Raw genomic sequence first — 14,657 nt, 5'->3', positions numbered from 1 at the left:
TCTTTCCTTAATGTGTTGCTTTGGGGAGTGGGAAGTATCTGGATAAACCAGTGTGTGTGGACGACATAGTTTCTGGGTTTTTTTAATTAACTTTTTTCACAAAATACATTTTGATCATATTTCCTGTCAACTCCTTCCAGATCCTTTCTACCCACCTAGCTTATGTTCTCTGTCTTAGAGAACAGCAACAAACCCCCAAAATCAGAACAAAACAAGCAAAAGACCAATAAGACAAAGCAAAGCAAACAAAACCAAATGGAAATACAGTTTTGAATGATTTGTCTTTGGTGTCTGCAACCCCGGGGTCTTCAACCCACAGTATTTCTCACTCTGTCTTCCTCGTGCTGGGATTATTGGTGTGTGCTGTCATACGGGGTTGGCAGGTTTTCTTTACCTAAGAACTGTTGGAATGCTCTTAGATGTTGTCTTAGTTGGGGTTTCTATTGCTGTGGGGAGACAACCATGACCACAGCAACTCTTATAAAGAAGAACATTTAATTGTGGTGGCTCACTTACAGTTCAGAGGTTCAGTCCATTATGGTCATGGCAGGAAGCAAGGCAGCATGCAGGCAGACATGGTGCTAGAGAAGGAGCTGAGAGTTCTTACATCTTGACTCACAGGTAACAGGAAGTGGTCTGCCTCACTGGGCGTGGCTTGAGCATATATGAGACCTCAAAGCCTGCCTGCACAGTGATTCACTTTCTCAACAAGGCCACACCCACTCCAACAAGGTCGCATCTCCTAATAGTGCCACTCCTTTTGGGGGCCATTTTCTTTCAAACCACCACAGACATACCTGACACATTCCGGTGGAATCCTACACTGCTCTGTGTGTTCTGCACCAGTTTTTTCAGTGGTTGGACCCTCGTAGACTTTGACCAGCTGTTAGATTCTCTACATCCCTACCAACCTTGTCACAGTTATTCTTTTTAGTTTTACATCCAGTTTTACATCCCTGGTGGCTCTGAGATGGCTGCACACTTCATTATATAATTTAGATTTATTTCTTGAACTATATTGTTTTTGGCAGACTTCAGCCAAGCAAAGAGCTTTAAAAGTTATAAATCAGGTCCTCCTGCTTCAGCTTCTAGGGCGTTAGTATTATAGTGTGTTACCATACCTGGCCATTTTTTTTCAATAATTTTCTAGTTTATTTTTTTTATTTTTTTTATTTAAAGTTAGGCTAATAAGAAAATAGTATTTAATTTTTTTCTTATGTGAGAATTTCATACAATGTGTTTTGAACACATTCATTCCCTCAATTCTTCCTGTAACCATCCTCTTCCACCTCATATCACTTCCCTCCCCACTTTGAGATTTCTTCCTTTTTTTCTTTCCCCATCCAGTCCAGTGTGTTTCCCAGAGTGGGGCCTGCTCTGGCATGGGCTGACTTCCCAGGTGTCACACTGTTAGAGAAACCGACTCTCCCTCTCCCAGCAGCTGTCCAGTGCCACTGGCTCCTCAGCTAGTGGAGGAGCTGATGCCCACTTTGTAATGTGATTTTTGCTTGGCTGCAGCTTGCATAGCTCTTGTGGACACCATGGAAATTGCTGGGAGCTCATATGGGCATCTGCCTTGTTGTGTTCTGGAAAACACTTTCTTTGGTGTTACCAACTACTTCTGGCTCTTACAATCTACCCACCTGTAATGGCTGTTCTTGGTTGTCAACTTGGAAAGAACTGTAATCCAGAACTGGAGGATACACTTGTGATTCGATCTTGAGGCTGGAAGGCACACCTTTAATCAGGGCCACACCTTCTACTGGAAGCCTATATAAGGACAGTGGAGTTTGTTCTTTGCCTGCTTGCCCTCACCTCCATCAACACATTCATTTCCTTCAAAATCCCAGCAGTCCCAGAGCTGAGACATTCAGCTTTGGGGGACTGAGCAGCTACTAGATTCTTGGACTTTCCATTCATAACTAGCCCTTGTTGGAAGTCATTCCCTGACTAATACACCCCCTTTTCCTTCCTGAGCTTTGGGAGGGAGGGATGTGATATGTTTGCCTCATTTATGGCTGAGCACTGCATAGTCTCTACACTCTTTAGATGTTGACCAATTGATCAATTATTATTAATATTAATTAATTAATATTAATCGCCATCCACCGCAAAGAGAAGCTTCTCTGATGGGGCTGAGAGGTGCTCTGGTCTACAGGTCTCATTTAGAATAATAACATTGGTCATAGGCCCTAGGGCAGAACCCAATCTAGTCACAGGGGAAAACAGTACTTTTAATGTATGCAGTGAGTAAACAATGGAATATCACTTTCTGAATTTTCACTTTAAAGAAAGATTTATTTATTTTTATGCATATGAGTACAAGTGAGTGTGATATATATATGTATATATGTATATATATGTATATATATATATCAATGTATATATATCCTGTGCCCAAGCTTTTTGTTTCGCTTTTTAATTTTTGTGTTTTTGAAAGAGGGTTTTGTTGTTTAGGCTAGGCTTACCTCAACCTGGTGATCCTTTCTTACCTCAGCCGAGTGAGTGCAGAGGTACTGGCATGTGCCAGCGACACCCACCCAGCTTCTCTTGCCTAATCATGTAGTGAATAATATGGTTTCATTTCTCTTGTATACTTGAAACTTTGTATACTGATACGATGAAAAAATTAATTCAAAATGATAAAAATTATGCTAATTGCTAGTCTTCAGTGATAATCAGTAGACACTATACATTTGAGAATCTTTTAGGTCTAAGACATTGTTAAAGTCTGTGACATTGTTTTGTGCTACAAAAACTTGGAATGTCTGCAAGGCCACAGGTACAGGGATTTTTATGGAAGTGGTAAGTGTTAGCAGAGTGGCGAGTACTGACTAATTGCCATTTCATGGGCTTGTGTGATCAGAAGTATTTCAGATTTTAGAGGTTTTGGGGTTTTGGAATATTTGTAGACTTTACTGGTTGAGTACCTTTCATATCTGAACTCTGAAATTTTCTGAGCATCCAGGTTTCAGTTTAGGAACATTTTAGGTTTCAGATCTTCAAATTAGGGTTGCTCGATATGATAGCAAAATAATAAAAATACAAGCTTGGATTGACATTGATATATTCCAATGAAAAGTTTAAAAGTGTAGGTATTTAATTTACAGAGTCATCAAGAGGCTTGACGAGGTTAACAATGCAATTTTGTTGAAATTGATTAATTGTAGTTAACTGAAGAAGAAAAGTTTTAAAGCTAGTTGATAAGCTCTTGTGATTTATGGGGGAGGAATCTGTCCTCTGACCTGGAGCAGGAAATTTAGGATCTTCTGATAGAATTGTTTCTTTTTCCTCCTGAACTGGAGTGTTCTTCTTTAAGAGCAGGGAAATGGCAAGAGTGAGTGCCAGAGCCGTTTCATGTGATACGTTTTAAAAAGACACTGTGAAAAACACACTTAAATTAGATGCATTTATAAAAGGTGTTGTAGAAGAGCACTTACTAAAATAATTCTTTCCACATGAACACAAGTGAACAGTGAGGTAGGAACCTAGACTTTGAGGCCACTTGTTTTTAGATTTAGTTAGGATCCTGTGAGACTTTTTCTTTCTGGTTGTGCTGTATTTCTTAATAGTCAAAGAGGTAAGATGCTGTAGATGTACAGTTTGAGTGTCCCTAGTCTAAAAACCTAAACCCAACATGTTCTACTTCTAACAATTTGAGTGACATGTGTTAAGTAGAAAATTCTACACCTGATTTCATGTAGCAGATTGTATTAAAAACCAGTGCCTAAAGACTGTTTAAAGAATTCTCTTCAGGCTGTGTGTAAAGTGTATGTAAACATAGTGGACTTCATGCCTAGACTCACGTCCCATCCACAAGAGAGCTCACATATTTGTAACATCCTGTGTCTGTCTCAGGAACAACCCTGGTCCCAAACAGTTTTCTTTGTATAAGGGTTATGCAACCTGTCATTCACACGGAAGAGCTCCTTACAAATGGGGGTTTGGGGTAGATGATCATTCCTAAGGAGAACCTGTCTTTGTAAAGGCCTTTTCAAGATTTGCTGGAGCTGGGTGTGGTGGTACAGACCTGTAGATCCAGTGCCCTTCAAGTAGAGGCATCCTTTTTAAAAATTTTATTCAATTAACATTTTTTTACATACTGATCAGTTTTCCCTCCTCTCCTCTCCGGCTCCCTCCCCCACCACTCCATCTAACCCCCTCCCCATCTACCCCTCCTCCCCATCTACCCCCCTCCCCATCTACCCCCTCCCCATCTACCCCCTCCCCATCTACCCCCTCCCCATCTACCCCCTCCCCATCTACCCTCCTCCCCATCTACCCTCCTCCCCATCTACCCTCCTCCCCATCTACCCTCCTCCCCATCTACCCTCCTCCCCATCTACCCTCCTCCCCATCTACCCTCCTCCCCATCTACCCCCCTCCCCATCTACCCCCCTCCCCATCTACCCCCCCTCCCCATCTACCCCCCCTCCCCATCTACCCCCCCTCCCCATCTACCCCCCCTCCCCATCTACCCCACCACCCCATCTACCCCACCACCCCATCTACCCCTCCTACCCATCTACCCCTACCACCCTATCTACCCCACCACCCCATCTACCCCACCACCCCATCTACCCCACCTCCCCATCTACCCCCTCCCCATTCTCTCCCCTCCCCATCCATTCCCCTCCCATCTCCATTCAGAAAGGGGCAGGCCAAGTAGAGGCATCCTTAACCTACGTAGCCTGGGCTATATGAGACTCTCTATAACGCTTTTAAATTTAATGCTGCAAAGTTATTATGAGCAGCATTTTGAATTTTGAAGCACTTTAAAACACGTTTAAGAGTACTACATGGGGAAATGAGTGTTACATAGTTTGTGTGTGTGTCTTACAAGATAATTTCAAGATGAGGTTTTCCCAGTGCTCTCATTATTTGAGGACCTGGGGTCTTATACTTCCTAATATATTCAGATCTATTTATTTTTTTACTTAGCTTTTTGATCGGTATGTTATTGCAGTATTGCTAAAATTTCCATGATATTAGTTTTAGTTATTTGTTTATAGACTGTTAGGTTACATAGATATTTTGCTGCTTTCATATATTTTCTAATAAAATTAGCTACATGTTTGTTTGTTTTTTTTAAATTAGGAAGTGGCTGTTTTTGTCTTTGATAAAAAGCTGATTGATAAATATCAAAAATTTGAAAAGGATCAAATCATCGATTCTTTAAAACGAGGAGTCCAGCAGCTCACCCGGCTACGCCACCCTCGACTTCTTACTGTCCAGCACCCTTTAGAAGAGTCAAGGTAAAATTTTGAAAATTCCTACAGGAAATGTCCTGAATAAAGAGTTAAAAGTAACTATTGGTCTATTTCAAATATTATCAACAAAATTTCTTGAAAAGTAAGTGTTGGGTTCTTATGGACCATTTATTACCCTAAAATTTGTTACTGTGCATGCGTGTGTCTATTTTATGTGTCTGTGTGTTGCTTAGGAGTTTCTGTGCGCTGTGTGTGTACAGCCCGCAGAGGCCAGAAGAGGGTGTCACCCTGGAAGTGGAGGCGGTGGTTGTGTGCCACCCTGTGGTGCTGGGAGCAGAGCCTGGTCCTCCGAGGGAGCAGCCAGGGAGCTCTAACGAGGGAGCGAGCCTGTGCGTGTCATGTGGTGTTCGCACTTTCACGTTGTCAGGAGTCTGTAATTGCCTAGAGAGCTGTGGAATACAGTCACTGCCTGGGAGGAGATGGCCTTGCTATCGGCTAGACTTCCCGGTCTCATTTTCACTAACTCTTTGGCCGTCACTTTTGCATGTGTGTCAAGCGCTGCTCTACACTAAACCTTTATGTCCAGTATGCCAGTCTGTGGTCCTCACTTATTTTACCATCAGTTGGACTTAAAGATTAGCTTGGGAGAGGTGGTTGAGATAATGAGAGAATAAGATTTATGCATCTTGACTGGACCAATCCTTTAAATATCCTTAAATAGCTTTGCAAGTTTTTCTACATATTCATAATCAGTTATTCAGACTTGGTTCCTCCCTCCTCCTTAGCCCATTGTTTCCGTCCTAATTCAGAAGGGCTTACGTTGTCAGCCAGTTGTGTTATGTCCTTTAGGATGGTAAGGATAAGGCAGGAGGAGGCAACTAGAGGATTCCAGGCGTCCTATCTGCCTTCAGCTGGGGCAGCTTTCCTTTTGTCTGCATTACGTTCTGTTTCTGAAAGCATTGTTTGAAATCCACAGTAACACTCTCTGCTCATGACTGCATACAAAGGCACAGACATTTACCATGTGCAAAATTGTGCTAGATGGTTTGCATCCCTTAACTCATAAGCTTTATAATTACACAGATTAGAGGGCTGGAAATACTGTTTCAACTCTGGCCTGGATGGCAGACCTGGGAGTTAGCAGCTTGGTTCCTAAGCCTATGCTTGCTCTGTCTGTCTGTCTGTCTATCATACTATGTTGTGCCTAGCAAGAAGTATGCTCACATCTTTTATTATAAAAATGTCTGTTATGTTAATTTGATCTGTTTGGCTTATATCTCATAATACATTTGAAGTTTCTTGAGGCGAGAAGGGCTTATCCCTATAGCTTCTTAGTGATTTCAACATTCTAGAATTAGGAACTTAAACATTTTTGTATTAACTTGAGTGTGTGTGATATGGATGTGTTGGCACACATGTCATGTGTGTGTGGTGTAGGTCAGAGGGCAGTTTTGTGGAATCGGTTCTCCCACCATTGTGTGGGTTGTGGGAATTGAACTCAGGCCAACTGACTCAGGTCAGATTGAACTCAGGTACTTGCATAACAAGTTCTCCCCGTTGAGGCATCTTGCTGGCTTTACAATTAGGAATTTATCTGTCATCAGGAAGAGACACAATTCAGAGATTACTTCATGACATTTAGTTATAAGGTTTTTTAGAAATTGCAGTAAACATTAATGATAGGAGGAGGGACACTTCTAGGACTAGAAAATAACTTCACTTTAAGTATATTACTAAGATTGAGATGATAGCTTTAGACCCTGCATTTCTTGGGTTCAGGGCAGAAGTTAAGCGGTATATGGCAGACACAGAATAAGAGTGCATAGCTGCTGTACAATGATTGGCATCTTGGCGCTGCAGCTCGGCTTAGCCTTGGTACTTTGTAGGTTTTCATTGCTAAGCATAAAGAGCTAAAGTGTTGGGACTTGGGCCCTGAATGCCTCGTCATTATGATGACAGGGCTAATTTTAGTGCGCATGCACACCAGCCACTGGTGCTCTGCCTTGGGCTTTGCACGATTGTCTCATTTGGTTCTTACCGTAGCCCTCCAGGACAAGTGGACAGAGTGAGGCTCAGAGAGACAGTGTGCAGCGTCACCAGGACAAGAAATAGGAAAGCAAGGGCTGGCCAGATCTGACCTGTCTTCCAAGCTTGAGGTGATCAGTATGTCATGGGCGTGGACTATTGGTAACCATGGTAACATTCTCTGACACGGACACAGACTGTTGGTATCCATGGTAACATTCTCTCACATGGGCACAGACTGTTGGTATCCTTGGTAACATTCTCTCACATGGGCACAGACTGTTGGTATCCATGGTAACATTCTCTCACATGGGCACAGACTGTTGGTATCCTTGGTAACATTCTCTCTCATGGGCACAGACTGTTGGTATCCATGGTAACATTCTCTCACATGGGCACAGACTGTTGGTATCCATGGTAACATTCTCTCACACGGGCACAGTCAGTATTCCTTGGAACATTCTCTGAACATTAAAATCTTACAAATCAGGAGAACAGTATTTGAAATTTAAAAACCATTGAATCCTTTCAAAATGGTGGGCAGAATAGATAAAATGAAGCAGTTTTGGTTGAAGAAAGACTGGGGACCTGTCTCTCCCACTTGCTCCTGTGGCAGATGTGAGAAAGCTGTGGCTCTCTGAGAATTACAGCCTTCTGTGTGAGTGTATATATAATAGGTTTAATGAGTAGTTTTTGAGTCAGGTTTTTGGCTTTTAGGCAATCATTTAAAAAGAAAAATTGAAATAGTTTACCTCTTGACTTTTAAAATTTAACATAAAGTGTATCTCAGTTGTCACAGAACTTAGTTTAAAAGACTGAATCATTTATCCAGTGTGATTTGTGTGTAAACTTGACTTTGTTGGTTGAGGGGTGTCATAATTATGCTGGGTTAGAAACCACAAAGTTTCTTACTAACACTTGATAGGTTATCTGCTATTTCATTTGTATTTAATTTGTATAATGTGTACAATGATAGTCACTCTTTTTCTGTTTTGAAACAGGGATTGCTTGGCATTTTGTACAGAGCCAGTGTTTGCCAGTTTAGCCAATGTGCTTGGTAACTGGGAAAACCTGCCCTCTTCCATATCCCCAGACATCAAGGATTATAAACTTTATGATGTGGAGACTAAGTATGGCCTGCTTCAGGTATGTAGTTTCATTTAATATGAAACAAGTTTTTTCCTTACAATTTTTCGCTATTTCAAATTTATCTACCATGTAAACTGTTTTATGTAGTTTTGGCCCTTGACAATAATTTGAAAATTATTTCCGTAACTTAGAATTGTTGTTGTTGTTTTTATCATTAGGCTTAAGTTCTATTTTATGTACTCCCATAAACAAACAAACCAGGGTCTCACTATGTTGCCCTGATTGGCCTGGTACTTGCTATATAAACCAGACTAGCCTTGAACCACAGTGCCTTGCTAAGTTATTTTAAATATATGAAACTGATATATATATATATATAGTAACCTTTGAGGAAGGCCACTTATTGGCTGTTGGATAAGTTCTTTTTAATTCTTTTGAATCCTGTAAATTCATTTCATAAACAAAACTTTAAAAATGAAAATAAAGGTATTTAGTAAGAATAAAATAACTTTAAGGAAATTTAGAATATATTGAGAGATATTATTAGTCTTCTCATACATGCCTCAATTTTACGATTTTTTTCTCTGCCTTCCAGAGAAAGAAAACCTTTAGCTCCGTGAAGTAGACTCACTAGGAAATTCTGAGTTCCTCTGAAAGATTGTATTATTAAGTTTTGAAAACCGTTTCTGATTTACCACTGTGTGTTGAGTGGGGAGGGCATGTGTGAGGTCAGGGGACAGCTTGTGGGCATAGGTTCTCCCGTGTGTTCTGGGTAGAACTCGGCTCCCAGGTTCAGGTTTGGTAGTGAATGCCTTTACCCGAGGAGCGGTCATGCCCGCCTTCTGTACTTTTGATGTTACGTCCAGGACTGGAGAACTTCCGTCCTGAAATGTCTCCATTGTCTTTCTGAGAGCTCTGTAGTTTTTTGGTCATTAATACATTTTGAAATGGTTGATTTTGTTTTATTGGAGGTGGGGGACCCTGCAGTGTATCCAGGGATATTTTAAAGTGGAAATAAGATGATTTGCATATATATTATTTATTATTGAGACAGGGTCTTAGTTCGTAATCATGGCTGGCCTGGAATTTTCTGTGTAGACCAAGCTGGCCTTTGAATTCAACAGAGATCCCCCTGCCTCTGCTTCCAGAGTACTGGGGTTGTGGGTTGAAGACGTGTGCCACCATGGCTGGCTGACTGGCTAAAGTAAAAAGACAGAAAACCAGGATAACTCGGGCTTTTGTCCTTAGCAAATAGAAAAACAAGTGAGCATTAACTAGTATGGAAAGCATTCTAGGAGAAGTGAACTAAGTTTGGGGTAGAAACTCAGCTTCGGGTTGCTCTGAGAGTCAGGATTACAGGAGAGTGGAGGGGGGAGAAAGTGGTCAGGTACCGAAGTCTAGACGTGAACGGAGGCCCAGCGAGGTCCGCTGGGAACAGTCAGCAGGTGGGTGGAGGGGGAAGAAAGTGGTCAGGTACCGAAGTCTAGACGTGAACAGTGGCCCAGCGAGGTCCGCTGGGAACAGTCAGCAGGTGGGTGATGCAAACGTGAGAGCCCTAAAGAAACACCTGGGGGATAGAATCGAGGAGCCAGGAAAAGAGACCGGAAAAAGTGACTAGGAGAAAGACGGGGACAGAGGTTTCTTGGAAGTCTGAGAGCACTCCCTGGCCAGACCTTCCTGTACAGACAGCCTTCTGTTTGTTTACCGGACTCCATAGTCAGCTTCACACAGACATTACATTTAATCAGTGGGACAGTGGGTGCACAGTAAACATTTAAAAACTAAGCATAGTACTTACTACTTAGAAAAGTTGGATTTTAAAAATAAAGTGTAACTGCACAAAAATAGTAACCATCTGTAACTAAATGAGAATTCTTATGTTTCGAACTCCAGAAATGAATGAATTTAGGCAGCAGAAACTTCTCTTTCTGTTATTATAAAATGGAACTCTCCCCCCCCCCCTTTTTTTTTGAGACCGATTTCTCTGTAACCCTGGCTGTCCTGGAACTCACTCTGTAGACCAGACTGGTCTTGAACTCGGAGATCCACCTGCCTCTGCCTCCCAGAGTGCTGGGATTAAAGGTGTGTACCACCACACCCAGCTAGAAAAGGAACTTCTTAATAGATGGTTGCACTTGAGTTTTGTTGCAAGATTGCCCTCACGAGTTTGGTTGCTAGCTGACTTGTGAAAACTTGCTGGGGAGCCGGCAGGTCTTGTTCGATGTAAAGTCATTTTTTTCAGAGTAGTTTTGTTTGTTTTTCACTGCAGGTTTCTGAAGGCTTGTCGTTTCTGCATAGCAGTGTGAAAATGGTCCATGGGAACGTTACTCCTGAAAACATAATTTTGAATAAAAGTGGAGCCTGGAAAATAATGGGTTTTGATTTTTGTGTGTCATCAAGCAATCCTTCTGAACAAGAGGTAATGATGGCTTTACTGTTGGATTTGTTTTAAATCCTGGAAATCTGTGGTAGGCTCTGCAACGAACTAGAACATGTCAGGCAGTCTGGTAGAGTGTGAGACTCGATGATGGTGTACTGGTACGTCTAACTCTAGAGAGAACTCCTGGGGTTGGTTGTGCCTGAGAGTATTCTCCAGATGATTAATTCTGTAGCTGTCTCGAGCAGTCGACTTAGTTAAACAGGAACTTCTTCCTTAGAAATCTAAATATACAAACTGATGTTGTAACTCTTAACACCAGGTGCCTGTTTGTGAGAATATGGGATCTTCCTCAGGGATCACAGAGGCAATAACGGTGATTATGTGCTGACATTTATTGAAGTATTTTATTAATTTAAGAAATTGGTTGAATTTGACCTTTGGCAATACACACGTGCATAGATCACATTCTGTTTGTTCTCATCTCCTTTTATTTTCTAAGGTTCCAGCGTTTACTTATTTAACCTGACAGTAACTCAGTGTGGTATGGGGACAGTGCCTTTAGGTGGGTGCTGAGTGTGCAGCTGGGATGGGGGCCCCACTTCTCTGCCCCCAAGCACTGGTTTCCCAGGGATTCAGGGCACCTGTCCATTCACACTTAGAAACACTGCTTTAGGCAGCCATGCCCTGCGTTGATTGGTTCCTTACGACATCGAGTGGGACAGGGCTCCTGTTACAGCTTAGGTGTTTATCGGATGCATTTTCTGGATTTGGTGATTTGGGAATTTTAGAGTTAAAGGTGGTAGTGGCATTTTCACTTGCTTGACTCAATACAGATTTTTGTTGTTGTTTATTTTTTGAAACAGGGTTTCTCTGTATAGCCCTGGCTGTCTTGGAACTCACTCTATAGGCTAAGCTGGCCTTGAACTCAAGAGATCCACCTGCCACTGCTTCCTGAGTGCTGGGACTCAAGGCTTCACCACCACACCTGGCCGGTCAATGCAAATTTAAAAATAGTAAAGCCTTCGCTTGACATTCTGACCTTGTCATCCTGTTTCTGTCTTCTTACAGCCCAAGTTTCCTTGTAAAGAGTGGGACCCAAACTTACCATCATTGTGTCTTCCAAATCCTGAATACTTGGCTCCCGAATACATCCTCTCCGTGAGCTGTGAGACAGCCAGTGATATGTATTCTTTAGGAACTGTTATGTATGCTGTCTTTAATAAAGGAAAACCTATATTTGAAGTCAACAAGCAAGATATTTACAAGAGTTTCAGTAGACAGTTGGATCAGGTATTTCTCTATCAGTACTTGTTTACATGTTTCCTCAGCTTTTTTTTTTCTAAAATACAGACAGAAAATTCTTAAAAATATATTTATTAATTTTTTAAGAATTTCATAGATTTTGATCATATTCATTCCTTTCCTTCCCCTGAATCTTCCCAGATCCACCCCATCTTCCCAACTGTCCTCACAACTCATGTTCCTCCTTTTTTGATTTTTAGTAACCCATCAAGTTTGGTTTGTGCTGCCCATGTACTCAAGGGTACATGCTCATCCATTGGCATGTTACAGGCATGTTACAGACATGTCAGGGGCCATCCCTAGAACAGACTTCCCTCTCCCAGCAGCAGCTGTGGCTCCTGGGAGACGGGTGAGGGTGTAGGAGTCCTCCTTCCACATGCTGGAGTGCTGACTGGCTCGATCTCGCGGATTCCTGTGTAGGAGATGGCGTCTGCAGAACCTTCCTAAAAGTACTTTGTGTAAAATCAATTCAGGAAAAATAATTTCTGTAAAGGTTTCTGAAAGCTGGTCATTACAACTTTCATCATGGCATTTTCTAGAGAATCTAAAATGCTGCCCATCTTACTTTAGCAGTGGAAATACTTTCCAGTATTAAAGACGTTTTTAGCTATTTTGGAAGAAGAGTTAGTGTTTGTGCAGTCAACAGACTGACTGAGGAGAACGTCTGTGCTCATGTGTTTTTCTCTTTTGAATAGTTGAGTCGTTTAGGATCTAGCTCCCTTACAAGTATACCCGAGGAAGTTCGAGATCACGTGAAACTGTTGCTAAATGTCACTCCGACTGTAAGGCCCGACGCAGATCAGATGACAAAGGTGAGTACAGCTAGGTTCGTAGTGGACGGTGGGCGGAGACTGAGAATGGAAGACAACGACGACGTAGGAGAGACGGACTCCGCGTCACTTGGTCCTTAGATGCTGGCTGGGTTCTTGAATGCACTAAAACTTGAGCTTTTAGCGTGAAATAGCTAAATAATTGATGCACATAGTTGTGAAGAAAACTAAGATTTTAAATGCACAGAAATCCTGATACTCACAATTGGAGAGGCAGACATTCTGGATGCCCAGAGAAGTCAAAGCATAGTCTTTAACTTAGCAGATAACTAGTACTCCTCATGCTTCCAAGGTATTTTATTTTAAACAGTTTATTTATTTTTAATGGTGTATCTATGTGTGTGTGTGTTCGTCCGTCTGTCCGTGTGTTCGTCCGTCTGTCCGTGTGTGTGTGTGTGTGTGTGTGTGTGTGTGTGTGTGTGTCTGCCTGCCTGTGTGAAGGTGTGGGTGTGTGTGTCCGTGTGAAGGTGTGTGTGTGTGGTGTCCCCCCTCCCTCCCCCTGTGAAGGGGTGTGTGTATGAATTCAAAAGTTGCCTGATGTTTATTCTGGGAATTTAACTCGTATCCTTGGGAAGGCAATGCATGCTCTTAACTGGGGAGCCATCTTCCCAGACTCAGTTCTCAAGCTGTTTGAAATTTCAGTATTTACAAATAATGTTACTGCTCAGCTGACTCACAGGTACTGCTGATTTGAATTTGAAAAGTTACTTATTTGGAGTTTTCTAGTTAGAATTTTTTTAATGTAATATTTAGAATATTGCTGAATGTTTTTGAATATTTTTTCACTTTGTTGTAGACATTTTAGATATGAGTAATTTTAACTGAATATTTATCAAAATAAGTGATGTCCATATTTTTAGATTCCCTTTTTTGATGATGTTGGTGCAGTCACACTTCAATATTTTGATACCTTATTCCAAAGAGATAATCTTCAGAAATCACAGTTCTTCAAAGGATTGCCAAAGGTTCTACCAAAGCTGCCCAAGGTTTGTTACCAAATATTTTTTTTTTTTTACTTGGGAGATTTTTATTTAATGTTTATGTGATTTTCTATAAACCACTCTTCCAAAGACATAAAACAACTTTACCTGAGCTACATAAATGACAGTAACATACTACAAACTAAAGCCAAAGCTTAGTTATGGTACAAAAATAAATAGGATTTAAAAAATTAGGATGCTAGCCAGCGGTGGTGGCGCACGCCTTTAATCCCAGCACTCAGGAGGCAGAGGCAGGCGGATCTCTGTGAGTTCAAGGCCAGCCTGGTCTCCAAAGCGAGATGGACAGGTACCAAAACTAAACAGTGAAACCCTGTCTCAAAAAACAAAACAGAACAAAAAAATTAGGATGTTGCCTGCGTTAAGGCTACCTGCGCTGGACATTCCGTGTCCATAAAGATGGAAACTGTAAACACCGCCAGTGGAGCCCACTGCCTCATCCGCAGTTAGGGATGCATTGGTGTTGGTGCAAACCTCCCCGGTTCAGACCTCCCCAGTTCCTTCACTGGTTCTCTGACTTACTAAACAATGAATGCAAACTCTTATTAAAGACAGTGATGAGGCCAGGTCTGGTAGCGCACGCCTTTATCTTCACTCCCAGCACCTGGGAGGCAGGGCAGTGGGTCTCTGAGTTCTAGGCCAGCCAGACTACGTAGTGAGACCCCATCTTTAAAAGAAACCATAGTCGATGAATGCTAAGGAGGGCGCTATGGTAAAACTATGAATTCCTGACTAATCAAAGCTTCCCCAGTCGCAGCCATTGGCTGTCTACCCTTTACGTAGGCTCTTTGGAGAGTGAACAGAAAAGTGTCGTCATTCCTCC

General features: G+C 41.9%; 1 protein-coding gene across 8 annotated transcripts in view; it reads left to right on the top strand.

The window, feature by feature from the left end:
• The window catches only part of Scyl2 (SCY1 like pseudokinase 2), a 62,474-nt gene that overhangs the window by 14,224 nt on the left and 33,593 nt on the right, over positions 1 to 14,657 (top strand). For all 8 annotated transcript variants that reach the window (XM_006979824.4, XM_006979823.3, XM_076554603.1 and 5 more), the window contains exons 3-8: positions 5,098 to 5,255; positions 8,237 to 8,381; positions 10,594 to 10,743; positions 11,773 to 11,994; positions 12,702 to 12,818; positions 13,697 to 13,822. In XM_006979824.4, coding sequence (XP_006979886.3) covers positions 5,098 to 5,255; positions 8,237 to 8,381; positions 10,594 to 10,743; positions 11,773 to 11,994; positions 12,702 to 12,818; positions 13,697 to 13,822 — 918 coding nt within the window. The remainder of the gene's footprint in view (positions 1 to 5,097; positions 5,256 to 8,236; positions 8,382 to 10,593; positions 10,744 to 11,772; positions 11,995 to 12,701; positions 12,819 to 13,696; positions 13,823 to 14,657) is intronic.

Source organism: Peromyscus maniculatus, chromosome 18, assembly GCF_049852395.1.
Source record: "Peromyscus maniculatus bairdii isolate BWxNUB_F1_BW_parent chromosome 18, HU_Pman_BW_mat_3.1, whole genome shotgun sequence".
NCBI lineage: Eukaryota > Metazoa > Chordata > Mammalia > Rodentia > Cricetidae > Peromyscus > Peromyscus maniculatus.
This window is presented reverse-complemented; position numbering and strand designations above follow the sequence as displayed.